The following is a 16,398-nucleotide window of genomic DNA, read 5'->3' as shown; positions in this document are numbered from 1 at the left end:
CCAGAGACCTGAAGCGAGCCAGCCAAAGGCACAGATCGAGTCGACCCCAGGGGTCCTGGTTCTGTGCTCTACCTGCTGGGCAAGACTGTCTCCCTTTTACCACTTTAAAGATCAGTATTGTTCTTAATGCAGGGTTTGGAGGCAGTGATGTCACCACAATGAAAAATGTCCTACCTCTCCTGCTGAGCACGGTGGTTTCCCTATGTTCCCAGGATGGGCTTGTGATTAAGGCACTGTATGGGGACTCAGGTGATCTGGGTGCTATTCCTGGGGTGTGTGACCCATGGTAAGCCACTTCGCCGCTCAGTGCCTCAGTTTCCCCATTTGAACAACGGGGATAACAATCTTTTCTTTTTAACAGTCTTGCATCTGATGAAGTGGGCATTCACCCACGAAAGCTTATGCTCCAATACTTCTGTTAGTCTTAAAGGTGCCACAGGACCCTCTGTTAATCTTTTCTTTGTCTATTTGAAGTGTCAGCTCTTTGAGGCAGGGACTGTCTCTCAGTCTGTACGTACAGCGCCTAGCGCAATGGGTCCCCACTTTTGGTTGGGGCCTCAAGTTGTTACTGGAACCCCCCAGCCCATGCAAGAGCATCCCCTCCTCGCCAACGGGTGACATTTGGGAGGCCAGCGTCTTTGCTCATCCCAGGTCCTGTTTAATCTCATAGCCGAATCCTGACCATAAGCCTGTGGGGTGATGCCAGCAGGTGGGTGGAGGCTGAGCCAAAAAATAGACAGCTGCATAGTTAAAAACAACACAAACATCTTTATTTACATGCACATTGGAGCCGTATCGACCTCTACAGATCCCAGCTCTCCCCGGAGCAGAAAGGGAAGGAAACCCAGCTATGTCCCTTAGGCCAAGTTCAGCTTGCTGGGCTACTCTGTTCCCCCTGGAGGTGTCATAATCCAAGACCATGTGCAGAGAGACGCTAGCCCTGGCTCTCTCACCTGAGCCAAGGAGGCGCTCCCATTGCTGCAGGTAAGTTAAGTAGCAGGCTGTTACAGTTGCTGGGGCTGGCCTCTAGGGGGAGACACACTCACACCCATTAGGCCGGTATATTGCACAAGGTGTGTGTGTGGGTTGTATGCTGGGATGGGAAGGGGGGCTCTGAACCCTCAGCAGCTTCACAGTGGTGGGACCGCCGGTGGGGGTTGAATGGGGGGGAAGTTTGGGTTCAGAGCTACCAACTTCCCCTAACAGCGCAAACGTCCTCTACGGCCCATCTCCAAGGGCTGGGGGCCGGGTGAAATCAGGCAGGCGTTCGGAAGCTGAGTCTAGATGCAAATCAAGGCCAAACCAAAAGCCCAGATCCAGTCCCCCTCCACAGGCTGGAATCCGGATTGGGAGCCGAATTCGGTGGCGTCTCACTTCCCAGCCATGCCTCTCCCGGGGCTGCAGCGGGGCCAGTCTTGGGGTGTTTAGTCTGTGTCAGCAGGGCGCAGCGGTCCAGCGTCTGCAGCTGCTCTGCTGGGTTCTCAGTCCCTTTCGGGGGGCTCACAGGAACACCTGCCGTTCTGTGCCCCAGCCCCGAGGTGTCCCGTTCACGTCAGGCTTCTCCTCCGGATCAGGCCTCCCCTCAGTGCGAAGCTGTGCCCTGGGGGCAGAACACACCTGCCCACGGCTTGACTGGGGACCCCACCCTGAAGACAAACACCGATGGGGGGGGCGAACATGGGGCAAGCTGAGGCCACACCACCCCGCCACGATCCACATCCCTGCTGCATGCGGGAGGCTCAGGATCCGGAGGTGAACGTCTCAGACTCTGAACCCTCACCTGGGGGAAGGTAATGAGCTGTATTCAACCCCAAGCGGCTGGGGCAAGGGGTCCGACTCCCCCCTTCCATAGTCCTTAGCGGCTGTTGCATTGTACAAGCGAAGACAAAGAGGCTCCGGGTGAATCCAGGGGGGTGCCGGTAAATGGCCATCCATGGTCCCGCCACGGCTCTCCTCCCGCTGGGCTTCGGAGCCAGTCCTCCACCTTCCCCTGGGAAGTGCCGACAGAGACAGGAGCGGGGGGATGGACGGACGGACAGAGACAGCGCCCCATGGCTCCTCACCGGTCCTGCCTCCGGAGTGGCGGGGATGGGGGGTAGTGCCGGACAGGTGGCATGTCGTAGTGACTGGGGATGTGGCTGTTTTTGGGGGAGTCGTAATGGTTGGGGGGGATGCTGGGGGCTGCTGGAGACACACCTTCTGCCCCCGGGGGGCAACTCTCTAGAGGGAGGAGAAGAGGAAAGACAAGGGCATTACCGAAGGCACCTGTGAAAGTGTCTCAGGATGGGCTTGTGGTTAAGGACTTGGGAGATCAGTCTGTAAAATGGGGATAAGGACCCTTCCTTTCTCCCATGCTGCATATATTTTCAACTGTGAGCTCTTTGGGGCAGGGACCACCCCTCACTCTGTGTGTGCCTGTGCAGCGCCCGGCACAACGGGACCCTGATCTTGATCCAGCACAATGTGGCCCCGATCTCAGTCGGGGTATGTGCAGCGCCTGGCACGAGGGAGCCCTGAACTTCGTCAGGGCGCATGCAGCACCCGGTCTGAGGGGGCCATGATTTCAGTCGGGGTGTGTGCAGAGGGGACCCTGAATTCATTCGGTGTCTGTGCAGTGCCTGCACGAGGAAGCCCCGATTTTGGTCGGGGTATGTGCAGCGCCCAGCCCCAGTGGGCCCCGATCTCAGTGGGGGTAGCCTCTGAAATGCAAAAGCCCGGCAGTGGACAAGCGTCCCCAAGTGGCATGTCCCGCCCGCCCCCATGTGCCATTCAGGCTCTGGCATCGCTGCGAAGTGAACGGGACTGGAGGGGTCCCGCAGCCCGTCGCGGTGCCGAACGCTACCTTCTGCCCTGGAGCCGGCGGCTGGCTCCTCGAAGAGCCCGATCTCGGTGTAGGACATTTCTCGCTTTGCGGGGGATTTCATCTCCATGTAGCTGCCCTCCGAGGGCTTGGCCATGAGCTCGGGCAGGTCCTTGATGGTGGCGTAGGGGTTCTCGCTATTCAGCGAGCTGTTGCTGGCGCGCAGGGCCTCCTCCTTGATGTAGTCTGGAGGGTGGGCGGAAGGAGGGCAAAGGGAGCGTGGGTGAATACAGGAATGGGGAGAAGCCGGAGGGCTGGGACGCCGGTTTAGCTGGGAGGAGACGAGTTTGCTGGGTCTGTCTAGCTCCCCTCTTGTCCCCGGGACGTCCCACCAGGGCAGGGCAGAGGTCCACGGGCAGCGTGTGCAGGGAGGGGAGGGAACTTGTCCAGGCTGGAGCTGCTCTGGGGATACGCAGGGCTTCTCCAAAGCCAGACCAGCTTCCTCACGCCCTGCTGAGCCCCCCACCCCAGAGTCTCATTGGACATGGGGTCAGCCCTGAGTGCGAGGGGAGAGCGCCCCCTCCTGAGCACCCACCCCACTCCCTGCAGCACAGCGCCCACTAGTGCCGCACTACGACATGGGGGTCAGCCCTGAGTGTGAGGGGAGAGCGCCCCCCTCCTGAGCCCCCCGCCCCACTCCCTGCAGCACAGCGCCCCCTAGTGCCGCACTGCGACATGGGGGTCAGTGCTGCAGTAAGTGCGACTCCTCTCCCTCCCGTTCCTCCCAGACCCTAGCCCAGGAAAACGAGGCCATCGGCCTGAGCCGAGAGCGTCTGGGGGAGACGACCGCGGGACCCATCACCCCCTGCCCGTGCGCTGGGGCCCCTGGAAGCCCCCCCCCAGAGGGGGGGCGCTGTGCTCACCGTTGCTGTAGTACTTCCCCAGGCTGTTACTGTAGCTGTAGCTGCGGTCCATGGGGCCGCCCCCTGCAAACGGAAGGAAACCCTGAGGCTGCTGGACACAGACAGACCCTGTGGTTCCCTCTGGGTCCCAAGCCCGTGGGGCCTCCTTTAGCCACAAGGGGGGTCCCTTCACGAGGCCGGGGTCTGTGTCGTCCCCGCAGCAGAGCTGGGGGGAGGTCGGTGAGAAATGGGGACGGTGACTAGAAACAGGCAGCTCCCGTCCAGGGAAGGGTCTCCCCACGCAGCATCCAGGGAAGGGTCTCCCCAGGGCCCCGGCTGCTTTTCTTCCCATCAGCTTCGGGGTGGGGGCAGGGAGGCAGTTTTGCCCTTGTTGGGGGATGAAATGTGTAGGATGCTGACCAAGACTGGCAGTTTGAGTTAAAATGAACCCAGGAGTCCTGAGGTGTCCTCCACCCCCCTTCCCTAACTACGAGGTATCACTCCCCTTCCTGAGCCAAGAATAGAACCCAGGAGTCCTGAACCCCACCCCCCGCTTCCCAATCTCCTTCTCTAACTACCAGGCATCACTCCCTTCCTAGAGATGGGAAAAGAACCCAGGAGTCCTGCGCTCCCCCATCTCCAACTCCTAACCCCACTCACCTTCCAGCACTGGGAGTAGAACTCATCCCCCTACCCTGTTCTGACCCCTAGACCCCACTTCTTCTCCCCACATCAGCTCCTAAAGCCCGGCCCTGCCCAGCATATCCCAGCTGAGGCGCCACGCCCGGCTCTCCTCTTACCCCGCTCGCGGGGCTTCAGCGCCGGCACCCCGTGGTGCTTCCAGTCGGCAGGCAGCGAGGCATTACAGTCCGGCCCGTAGGCCACGTTCTTTATGTTGGAGAAGTGCTGGTTGCAGGGCACCTGTGGCCGAAATAAGGGGTGGAATCAGCAGTGACCTACTGCCCCTGCCCACGGGGTCCTGCTCGGAGTGGCCCCTTTGCCAGGCCAGGATTTCGGGAACCACAGGGTCTCACGGTGTCCATGAAGAACCCCTTCCTTCTGGAGTGGCCCTTGCCAAACGCGAGTTCAGGTTGAGACAAGCATCCGCATTAAGAGCAGATGTTTTGAAGCACTCTAAAATCCATGCGCAAATTCAGATCGCCCCAAAAACTGCTGTGCCTCATGGCATCGTGGGGTGGGGCGAGTGGGGCAAATTTGGGGTCATTTGGCCCACGGGTTCCAGAGATACAGCACCCAGAATAAAAGGGATGTCTCTACATTGTGCCTGTTCTCATCCCTTAGCTGTTTGGACACCCCCGGGGTTCAGGCTACAGGACTGGTCTGAGCTGAACTGTGCTTAGACGACCGGATGGGCCCTCAGACTGGGGGCGCCCAGCATCCGGCTCTGTGCTGGGGAAGAGACGGTTCCGACATTACTAGAGGGTCTGTCTGGCTCTCTGAACCAGCACAGGCTGGGAAACCCAGGCCAGAAAAAGTGATTTGCACAGACTGGGGGCGCCCAGCATCTGGGGCGCTGCTGGGGGCAACCGACCTGATGGCTTAGCGCAGGGGTGGGCAAACGTTTTGGCCTGAGGGCCACATCTGGGTATGGAAATTGTATGGCGGGCCATGAATGCTCACGAAACTGGGGGTTGGGGCATCAGAGGGGGTGAGGGCTCTGGGGTGGGGCCAGAAATGAGGCGTTCAGGGTGTGGGAGGGGGCTCTGGGCTGGGGCATAGAGTTGGGGTGCAGAAACAGGTGCAGGCTCTGGCTGGGGGTGCAGGCTCCGGGGTGGGGCTGGAGATGAGGGGTTGGGGCTGCTGGTTGGACCGAGGGGTTCGGAGGGCAGGAGGGGGATCAGGGCTGGGGCAGGGGGTTGGGGTGTGGGAGGAGGTCAGAGGTGCAGGCTCTGGGCAACGCTTACCTCAAGCAGCTCCTGGAAGGAGCGGCCATGTCTCCCCTCCAGCTCCTACGCGGAGGCGCGGCCAGACAACTCTGCACGCTGCCCCGTCTGCATGCTGTCCCCGCAGCTCCCACTGACCACGGTTCCTGGCCGATGGGAACTGCGGGGGCCGCGCTTGGGATGGGGGCAGCGTGTGGAACCCCCTGGCTGCCCCTACACATGGGAGCCGGAGGGGGGACATGCCGCTGCTTCCGGGAGCTGTGTGGAGGCACAGCACGTGGGGAGCAGGGCAAGCCCCCGACCCCACTCCCCAGCAGGAGCTCGAGCACCGGATTCAAACGTCTGAAGGGCCAGATGCAGCCCCCAGGCCGTAGTTTGCCCACCCCTGGTTTAGAGGCATGACTAGCAGGCCTTGAACTGAGGAGGGTGGGGTTCAAGTCCTCCCCAGGGCAGATTTCTGATGGTGGCTGCTGTGGTCCACGTTCTGGGGGCGCAGGGCCACCTCAATTCCACACAACCCCAACTATTTCTGCAGCAAATTCTCAGCCCAGCCCAGCCCCGGAGAGACGCTACAGACAAGCTGTCTCCTCTCTGCCCGTCCCCAAGGTGGCTCCGTGCCTCGAGGCTCCGGCGAACGGAAAGGCTGGGAACTTCCCTGGAGCAGTGTCGCCCCCGAGGGCTGGGGCTTACCTTGAGGGAGCTCGCCCTGTCCTGGCTGTTGGGGGCGGGGGAGGTCGGCACGCACCGCGACAGGGTGTGGTAGCTCGGATTGGAGTAGTAGTGGGTGTGGCTGGGTGGGATGTCTGGACAGACAGAGAAAGGGACAGACAGAGTTAGGCCAAAGTCCCTGGGAGTCCTGTCCCCTAGCTGTCCCCAGGGGCTGCGCACGCCGTGTGCCTCTCCCCACCCTGGGCCGGGCTCCGGCTGGATTCCCCACGCTAAGCCTAGGGCGGGTGGGATCAGACTTTCCCGAGAGTGGGGTGGGGGACTCTGCCGGGCTTGCTGAGCTCAGTGTCCTAGGAGGTGCCATGCTAACGGGAGCAGGGGGGTGACTTGGAGAGCAGAGCCCCCCCGTACCGAGTGCGCCGCGCCCTCACCTGGCACCGCGTACTCCGAGCTGTCCGTCCGCCCCGTGGTGTAGGCCACGGCCAGGTGTCTATTCTCTTTGCCCTTCTGCCAGTGCCGGTAGCACAGGAAAAACACCAGCAGTGCCACGAGCAGGATCACCAGGACGATGATGCCAATGATCGCCCCCAGGGAGCTGTACCCCGTCGGCACAGCTGGCACCATGGTGAAGGGGTGCTCGGGGCTCCCTGCACGCCCAGAGGAATCATTAGACCTTCTGCCCAGAGCTGGGGACAGAACCCAGGAGTCCTGGCTCCCAGCCCCTGCACCCCTGCTCTAACCATTAGATCCCGCTCCCCTCCCGGAGCTAGGGACAGAACCCAGGAGTCCTGGCGTCCTGCCCCCCCCCCCCCCGCTCTAACCACTAGACCCCGCTCCCCTCCCAGAGCTGGGGACAGAACCCAGGAGTCCTGGCTCCCTGCTCTAACCACTAGACCCCACTCCCCTCCCGGAGCTGGGGACAGAACCCAGGAGTCCTGGCTCCCTGTTCTAACCACTAGACCCCGCTCCCCTCCCGGAGCTGGGGACAGAACCCAGGAGTCCTGGCTCCCTGCTTCCCCCGCTCTAACCCTCTAGGCCCCCCCTCCCCTCAGCGCTGGGGCCAGAACCTAGGAGTCCTGGCTCCCAGCCCCCTGCATGGTCTCATTCACATTTCTCACACCAGGCCCCGCTCCTGCCTGGCTCGCACTGGCAGCTCCCCACAGGAGCAGCTCTATGTATTTTGCCGCCCCAAGCACGGCAGTCAGGAGGCGTTCGATGGCATGCCTGCGGGAGGTCTGCTGGTAACGCAGATTCGGCGGCATGTCTGCGGGAGGTCTGCCAGTCCCACGCCTTCCGCGTACCCGCCGCCGAATTGCCGCTGAAACCGCGGGACCGGCGGACCTCCCACAGGCGCACCGCCGAAGGCTCCCTGACTGCCGCCCTCATGGCGACCGGCAGGCCGCCCCAGGCATGCGCTTGGTGCGCTGGTGTCTGGAGCCGCCGCTGGCTCCCCATCACCTGGTGGCAGGTGGAGTTGTGGAGGCACTCGCAGACCTGGAGACACCTGGGTCCAAAGGTGCCAGGGGGGCACAAGAGCCCAGGTTAGAATCCGTGGGGTTAAGGGGGGTGGGAGGCAGGGGAAGGCCAGTCCCAGGGAGCGGCTTGGAGCCATACAGCTCCGCATCCCACCTCCTGACTGCTGGAGGAGACTGATGGTCCGTATAACCCAATATTAGAGCTGGCTGGGAAATCATTTGTGTTCCAGCAAAACGTTTTGGTGAATGACAAACAAGCAAAACGTTTGGGTCAAAATTTTTCTTCCAAGTTTCCGGGTTTTCATCCAAAACCTGAAAACCCCAAAACGCTGTGGCTGAAAAGTTATATATTTTTTTGACTGTCAACGGTCAGAAACAAAGTGGAAAATATTCAGGTTTTTGGCTAACATTTTCGGGGGAGTTCAGTTGCCAAAAACCCGAATTTTTTTCCAGATTTCTGTTTCTCCAATGAAAACCCGGAAAATGTAACCAAAATCAGACATTTCCCGGGCAAATTTCTGTTTTAACCCAAAAACCCGTTTTTTGTCAAAAACTGGTCAATCAGCTTCCCTCAAGACCCGCCCAGAAGTCCTGTGTGGGTGCAATGCTCCCCTCGGCCAGCAGTGGGTGCTGCAAGTGGCTTCCCAATGTGGTCTCGGGGCCATCATGCAGCCCTGTGCCTTCCCCGGGGCGTTCCCGGCTTACTGGTTTCACAGTGGGCACCGGTGTACCCGGAGGAGCACAGACATCTCCCGGTCGCCGGGTCGCACTGAGCTTCGTTCTGGCACTGGCATGCCTGGGCACAGCTCTCCCCGTAGCTCCCCAAGGGGCAGCCTACAGAGAAGAAAGCAAGTGGGTGAGGTCTGCATGGGGAAGGAGACGTGTGATGCCCAGGCCCCCGCCTGGCACAGCCCGTACCTTCCGAGCAGTGTCTGCCGGTCAAGCCGGCCGGACAAGAGCAGGTCCCATCCACGGTGCTGCACCGGCCTCCGTTTGGGCACTGGCAGGTGCGGCCACAGGCCTCTCCCCACATGCCGGGCGGGCAGGCTGTGGAGGAGAGGAGACGTCTGTCAGTCCCACTACGCACTGCTCTTCCCCGATGAGCTACTGAGTCTATGTGCATGAGACCCCATCGCCCCCTGGTGGCTGCCTACAGAGAGGATACGAGTCCTACTTCTGCTACCAGCTGAAGGAGATCTTCTTTAGCTCAAATGGCAGAGGCCTGCGTTTGTGGGGCTGACAGAGCCTCCAGGGCCCCCCAGATCATAGTCCCGGGGACCCTGTTGTACCCAGATTCCTTATAACTTCTACAAGTGCCTACCCCTCCGCAACTTATTCCCCGTTGACCCGTGCTGCCCGTGAGTCGGGACGCCCCCCCGCAGTAGATGTGACTCACGCTGTGAGCAGTCGCTGCCCGTCCACCCGGGAAAGCAGTCGCAGACGCCGTCCACGTGGTGGCAGGTGGAGTGGTTGGAGCATCGGCAGGGCATCGCGCACTTCTTGCCATAACGCCCGGGCTGGCAGGCTGCGGCAAGGGAAGAAGAAATGGCAAGGGGTGTGGAGGGTGGGGGCGAGTCACGTACCAGCCCTAACCCGGCCCCGTCGGACGGCTGCTCGTGTGAAGCGAGTTTGCTGGGTCTCAGCCCAGATCCTGAGGGGGACCAGGCAAAGCCACCGCCACAAATCGGTGCCGACCGACCCCGTTCGTGGGCAGCAGCCTCAGCAGAGAGGCCCGAACGGGCCCAGGGAGACAGAGCTCCTTGTTACCCCCTAGAGGGGACAGGTCACAGGGACACACGGGCTGGTGTGTTCCCATGTGGATTTCTCATTCCCTCAGGGGAGCAGGGATGGGGTTTGCCCCCTCCACGGATCCATCTCCCCGAACCCTGGCCGGCTCCTGGGATGCCCGTACAGTGGCCTCTGACCGTGCCCGCTGCACCCAAACCAGCCCTAGGTGGGGGGCAGGCTCGAAAGGACGATGCCAGTCCCATCTCGCGGGCTGGTCACACGTGGGCTTTGTGCGACGGACTTTGCTCTGCTCCGGCACTGGACGGAGCCGGGACAGGCCAGCTCCCCGCGGGGCTGGGCAATGCAGGAGCAGGACCCCCTCGCTCAGCCCGCTGGCTCCGTTGGCATGGCACTTACGGCGCTGGCAGGCGGGGCCGCGGTACCCGGGCGCGCAGCTGCAGCTCCCATCCTCTGAGGAGCAGGCGGCTCCGTTCTTGCAGGCGCAGGGCTGGCTGCAGTTCCGCCCCCAGAAGCCGTCGTCACAGACCAGGCTGCAGCGGGGCCCTGGGGTGGCAAGAAAAGGACCAGGGTGTTCTCTTAGTGGGGACCCCTCCTCACCACGCAGCTGAGGGGGGGGCAAACAGGTCCCAGCACCAACCCAGTCCCCTGCGTGGAGAAATAAAACCTCTCGCATCCCAAGCTGTCAGGGATGCCAGCGCCACTGTCCACACTCGACAGATGGGGAAACTGAGTCACCACACAGCTCCCTGCAGGCCCTATGGTCTCCCAGCCCAGTGCCAACCCAGAAACAGCCCTCTTCGAAGCTGCGCTCCCATCACTCAGACTCCAGTTAGCTCCTTCTAACTCCGGCGCAGCCCCCGACTCAAGTCTCGTCCACACACACGAACCCTTTGCTCCAGTGAGGGGAGGTTCTTAACTCGAACTGGCCAGCCCATCAGCAGGCACCGGCTGGCACGGCTGGGGTGCTGCTATTCCCCCAAAGCCTCCCGCTAGGCCACACGTCCCTGCCATCTGGAAACCTCGCAAACCTGAGCCGAGTGTAACCTGCAGGGAGACCGGGACGATGGCTCGGAGAGGTGTGAACCGCCCTCCTTCCCCTCAGGGCGGAGTTACTGCCGGGCACTTTGCTAAGACCGGAGCAGGAGCCAGTCTGGCTCTCTTTGGTGCCATACGTGGGTGGCGTTTGGACAAGCACCATCACTTCATTTTGTCCTCGGCCCAGGGGTACCCGCTGAGTCCAGCCACGCCCCACAGAGGAGAGACGGAGCTCAGGCCGCCCGGAGACCTCATGCCCATATATCCTGGACCTCTGCACAATTCATTGTGAGCTGTGCCTCCTGCAAGCACGTCAAGTCCAGTGGGTGGAGCTTATGTTGTGGGTGGAGCCTGGAAGAGTACCACCCCCTTCTGTCCCTGACCTAGCCATGCCCATAAGAACTGTGCATTGAGCTGGCGGGGATGCCAAGGGACTCCCTGGATGCCATCATGGCCAGAGACAGAGTCCTCCCGTCCCCTCCCCAGATCCCTGCCTCCCACCTGGCCCCCTCACCTGTCCATCCCGGCTGGCAGTGGCACTGTCCCGTGACGGGGGAGCAGCCGTCCGCGTGGCTGCAGTCACACTGACTACTGCAGCCGGGCCCGTAGGCACCGTTCTGTTAGCGAGAGGGGGATGCAACCGCAGTCAATGGCACTGGGATGGATTGGGGTGGATGATTTCAACCCAGAACCCTTCCCGGTCCCATCCTGCTGGTGCATGGATCTAACCCTGCCCCAAGCCTCCCCGGTCTGACCCCCACCCTGCCAGTGCATGCAATCTAACCTATTCCCGCTCCGCCCCGCCAGTGCCCACGGTCTAACCCACGCCTCCCCTGCTCCACAAATCCCCTCCCCATTGCCATTAAATCACCCAGCCCCCTTCCCAGGCTGGGCCAGCAAGTGACTTTCCCAATCAATCTGTTAGCCCATTGTTGTAATTATTTTGTCCAGTGGGACAATCACAGGCAGCCGAGATCCCGGCTCGCGCGTGGGCACCGAGTGGGGAACGGGCACCGTTAGAGGCATCCCGTCTTGCCAGCAGCTGGCTGGACCTTGCTCTGCAAGGGGTGCGTGGCAGGGGGGTGGCTAAGGGCTTGATGCAAAGACCACGGAAATGGGCATCAATGAATGCAGGCTCAGGTCCTTCCATGACAGCTGGGACGGCCGTAAAGGGCGCAGAGACCCCCGGGCACGGGAAGCGGCTGGTCCGAGGGGGGTGGGAACTTACCGCGCACGGCTCCTGGCACCTGCTGCCGTGCCAGCCGGCAGCGCAGGTGCACGCCCCGCTGACGGGGCTGCAGGCGGCGCCGTTGGCGCACCGGCAGGTCTCGTTGCACCCGGGGCCCCAGGTGCCGGCGGGGCAGGGGCTGGAACAATCCCCTCCGTGCCAACCTGCGGAGGGGCGGAGAGGTTGGCGGGAGGATCGATGGGACGTTGGAATTGGAGCGCTTGGGAAATCCCGGCAGCTCAACGGGCGGAGAAGCAGGGCAGTATGGGGGCAATGCCGTGCCCAGACAATAGCCCCTATGGGGGCTATACTGTCCCACCACAGTCCCATAGCCAGATGTGTCTGGGTATTAGAGGGGAGCGAAGCTTTCAGTGGGTCCCTGGAAGGAGCCTGCACTCAGCCACGGCTCCAGCCCGAGGGTGCCCGGCACCACCCACCTCTGGGCGCCCCAGCTTGCAGCTGGCTGCCGGGGCTCCGGCGGGGGCTCCGGGGGGTGTGGAGCACGCCTGCTGGGAGAGGTCACCCGTGGAAGGAGTGGCATGGGACGTCCTGCCAGACCCCGAGCCTGGCGGAGGGTTCGTGCCTGGAGCTGAGCCGGGGGAGGGGGAACCCGGGCTGGTTCCAGCCGGCCCCTGCCCACACTCCAAACCCAGGGAGCTGGGGCGGAGAGGGGTATTCACAAGACCTTTCCCGAGTGAACTTGAAAGGGCTCCCCCATCCCAGCTAGAGCCCCCCGGGGGTGGGGGGAGAGGAGCCGGGGCGGTGCCCTCCCTGTCCTGAGCGATCCCAAGGGCGCCCGCCTGCACCCTACCTTCTTTGCAGACGCAAGTGCCATCGATGGGGGAGCAGGCGAAGGCGTTCTTGCAAGCGCACTGCATGGAGCAGTTCACACCGTAGGTGTCGGCGGGACAGTAGCTGGAACAATGCGCCCCCTGCAAACACAAGGAGACAATGACGGGGGGGGGGTGTTTAAAGTCGGGGAGGGCAGTTACTCGCCATCTGCTGACCTGGGGCGGGTCCAAACCTCCCACCCAGAGGCGAGTAGCCGTAATACTTTGTGTTGCTACAAAGCCAACCACCTAAGCATCACAAAGTTATCCCTGCTCTAATCACTAGATCCCACTCCCCTCCTCGAGCCGGGAATAGAACCCAGGAGTCCTGACACCCAGTCCTCTCCTCTAACCACTAGACAGCGCTCCCTTTCTCAATCCCCATAATTACAAAGACATTAACCGCCTTGTTTCCCAGTGTCCCCGCAGACTAGGCCCCAGACTCACCGTGTACCCCGGGGCGCAGTGGCAGAGCCCCGTGGCCCCATCACACGTCCCTCCGTTCAGACAGAGGCAGGGCTCCTGGCAGTTGGCCCCGTAGTATCCGTGGGGGCAGGTCTCGTTGCAGTGCAGGCCTGCCCAGCCCGGTTTGCAGGTGCATTCTCCACTCATGGGGTGGCAGCTGGGCACCGGGGGGAGAGAGAAACACGGGCCCATCAGAGCGCCCCCGCAGAGCAGCTGGGGAGGGTTTGTGCCAATCCTGCGGGGCTGGCCCTTTCCCTGAGAGCAGCAGGACGGTAGGGGTTGCGGGTGTCCCGAGCCGGATACCCCATGTGCGTGCCCACTCAGTGGCTCCTGGGTACAGCATGCATGTTCTGGATCCAGGACCTTTGCCCCCCAGATTCCCCTGCCCACCACTTCTGCAAACGGGAATCCTGCATTCCAGCACTGGGGGGCATAGGACGGATGGTGCCGTGTTATCCCCCTTATGCCCCGCAGAGGGCAGCAAACCCACAGGACTGGAAACAGGGACCATATTCCCCCTCCCCTGCACACTATTAACCCCTAACGCGCTGGCATGTTCCAGGCTCCCACATGCACGATGGGTCGGGGCGAGGGCCCGCTCAGGTGGCAGCCTACCTTTGGCTGTGCTGGGGGCTACAGAGGCAGGACAGGTGGCAGGCCAAGCCGTAGAGGCCGTCCAGGCACTTGCGCTCCTCGCAGCGCGGCCCGTAGAAGCCGGCCTCGCACAGGCAGGCCCCGTTGATGTGGAAGCAACGGCCCCCGTTGGTGCAGTCGCATGCCTGGCCGCAGTCCTGGCCGTACTTGCCGATGGGGCACTCCTCCTGGCACCTGTTCGGGAACGGGCAGAGGGAGGGGAGGACGTGCCCCCAGGGTCAGACCGAGGGCAAGCCCAACGCCAAGGGAGGGAGAGCCAGTCAGCGCTGGGGTGAGCAGACCGGGGTCGCTGTACCTGGTATCTTTCGCCTGCTCAGTCTGGGTGTCCCCTGTAGGCTGAGGCCGTCAAACTCATTCCATGCAAGACCCTGGGAAATGCTGAGGACCCTCCCGCCAGCTGCTCAGCAGGGTGCTATTCCCCTATCAGCCTCCGGGGGGCACCAGGGGAGGACACCCCTGCACAGCCTTTCAGGCCGTCTTAGCCGCAGTCCCTCAGGAACTTGTAGGGATCTTGATGGCCCAGAATGGCCCAGAGAGCAGGGAAGCGAATGGAGCTTGGGAAGGGGCCAGTGAACCTCCAGGGTCCCTGAGCAAGACAGGCAGGGCCAGCGGGGCTGCCACCGGTGTGAGAGCTCGGAGGGGAAGCTGGTTGCAGGTGGGGAACTCAGCTGCAGAGGTCACGGGGTGGTCAGTGTCGCATTGCTCAGCGCCTGGATTTAACCCACAGGGGCCACGTCTGCACCAGGGGTGCGTGCACCATGGTCGCTGCATCGGCACACACTCCTCGTGCAGGCCAGTTGCACCAGGGTAAACCCTGACTCGCACGTGGGCAATGTGTCCACGTGAGGGGTTTGCACTGGTGCAAAAATCCCCAGGCCTAAGACTGTGAATGAAACCCTCAGTGCAAGCCCAGAGCGCAGAGCAGGGCTGGGATGGGGTTCTGCCAGCCAGACCTGGCTGTTTGTGTAGGCAACAACAACACAACTGTCCTAAAGCGCCGCTCAGCGGAGGGGCTTAAAGCCTTTGCCAAAGGATCATCATTTTTAAAACGGGGAAACCGAGGCACGGAAGTGCTTTGCCGAGGGTCACACGTTAAGTCTGTGGGAGAGTCCTGGCTCTGCCCACTAGACCCCACTCCTTTCCTGAGCAGGGAATAGAACCCAGGAGTCCTGATTCCTAGTCCCCCTTGCTCTAATAGACCACATCCCCTCCCGGGACCAGGAAAAGAATCCAGGATCCTGGAGTCCCACCCCCCTAATCCAACCCCGAGACCACACGATTTCTTTCGCTTAAAACGCCAACAAAAACCCCTTCCTAGCGATCCATTTAGTGCTTGTCACTCTTGTTTGATTCTGGGTTTATTTTTTCCTCTCCATTGTTTGCGACACCCTCTCAGAAGCTGGAAAAAGCCCTCACTTCCTTCTCCCGCTGGCTGCGTCCCTTCCATGTGGAAAACTCCGAGTGATTTCCCTCCTCGCCCTGGCCCAGCTGCTGTTTACTTCCCCGCAGCACAGCTGGGGAGATCATCCCTCACTCCAGCGTTTAACCAGCGCTCCCCCGGCTGGCAGGGCACTGCCTGTGCTGTAAGCCAGCCAAAAATCCGCACAGCCAGGCAGTCAACGCATTGTCTGGAGGATTATATGCATGCATTACGGTAACAATGGCTATTCATACGGTGCATTACATTATGTGCATTACGGTAGCAGTAAGCACTGTATATACACGTAGCAAGAAACAGTCCCTGTCCCAAACAGCTTCCATCTCAATAGACAGGACAAAGGGTGGGGAGGGGAAACTGAGGCACAGAGGGGTGGTGAGGACATGCCAAAGTCACATGGCAGAGCTGGGCATAGACGCCAGAAGCCTCATTCTCAGTAAGGCCCTTTACACCGCTCTGGCCGGACAAAACAGCCTTAAGGCGGAGGACATTTCAGTGACGCGCATTTTAAGGCCCTTTTACATTGGCAAAGCCACATAAAGGGGCGTTGGCGTAACTGAGAAGGAGGGTCCAGGTCTCCTAAGTCCCAGTCCAGTGCTTAATCCATGGCAAAGTGCCTGCATTTCACGCACTCCAGTTTGTAACCCCTCCCCCACACACACACACGTTAACACAAGAGTGTGCGAGTCCAGGAGCCGGTGCGTGGGTGGGTTGACACGGAAGGGTGTGAGGAAAAGGGCATTGGTGCGCACATGTGTTTGAAAGGCCACGGGTGTCCCCGAGGGAGGCTGCGCGGGACAGGGATGTAGGGGAACGCGCAGTCACAGCTGTGGGGGAAATGTAAGGGCTGAACCTCCAGCGGCCTCAGTGAGAAGTCAGGGGGCCGTCAGACAGGAGTGAAGTAGGAAGGGGCCCGCCCCACCCCGAGCTCGCCTGTAATTCGAGCACAGAGCATGTGTGAGGGTGAGGCCTTGTCTACACTTAAAAACTCTGTTGCTTTAACTAGATCCGTATAGTTAACTGGGTACAACAAACTCCCAATATGGACGCAGTTCTATCAGCATCAAGGTGTTTATACTGATAACGCTTATTCTGGTTTGGGAATTAAAATAAGCTACACTGGGGTAAGGCAGCTTTATACTGGTATAACTGAGTCCATGGCGGTAGCATTATTTTGGCCAAAAAAACCCACAACCCACCTTGCTAACTGACTTCACAGACTGTGCAAAAGGGACCCCCTGTGATCCTCCAA

The 16,398-nt window shown here is 61.2% G+C and overlaps 1 protein-coding gene across 1 annotated transcript in view; it reads right to left on the bottom strand.

The window, feature by feature from the left end:
* Positions 1–748: 748 nt before the first annotated feature.
* The window catches only part of PEAR1 (platelet endothelial aggregation receptor 1), a 58,769-nt gene continuing 43,119 nt past the window's right edge, over positions 749–16,398 (bottom strand). Inside the window, exons 9-23 of the mRNA XM_034756703.1 lie at positions 13,670–13,882; positions 13,037–13,211; positions 12,571–12,691; positions 11,760–11,923; positions 11,046–11,148; positions 9,893–10,039; positions 9,144–9,272; positions 8,666–8,794; positions 8,453–8,581; positions 6,704–6,919; positions 6,297–6,409; positions 4,503–4,623; positions 3,724–3,786; positions 2,843–3,046; positions 749–2,220 (exon numbers count right to left, since the gene is read on the bottom strand). Coding sequence (XP_034612594.1) covers positions 2,060–2,220; positions 2,843–3,046; positions 3,724–3,786; positions 4,503–4,623; positions 6,297–6,409; positions 6,704–6,919; positions 8,453–8,581; positions 8,666–8,794; positions 9,144–9,272; positions 9,893–10,039; positions 11,046–11,148; positions 11,760–11,923; positions 12,571–12,691; positions 13,037–13,211; positions 13,670–13,882 — 2,188 coding nt within the window. The 3' untranslated portion in view covers positions 749–2,059. The remainder of the gene's footprint in view (positions 2,221–2,842; positions 3,047–3,723; positions 3,787–4,502; positions 4,624–6,296; positions 6,410–6,703; positions 6,920–8,452; positions 8,582–8,665; positions 8,795–9,143; positions 9,273–9,892; positions 10,040–11,045; positions 11,149–11,759; positions 11,924–12,570; positions 12,692–13,036; positions 13,212–13,669; positions 13,883–16,398) is intronic.

Source organism: Trachemys scripta, chromosome 24 (assembly GCF_013100865.1).
Source record: "Trachemys scripta elegans isolate TJP31775 chromosome 24, CAS_Tse_1.0, whole genome shotgun sequence".
NCBI classification, from domain to species: Eukaryota; Metazoa; Chordata; order Testudines; family Emydidae; genus Trachemys; species Trachemys scripta.
Note: the sequence above shows the minus strand (reverse complement) of the source record. Positions and strands in the feature narration are given on the sequence as shown.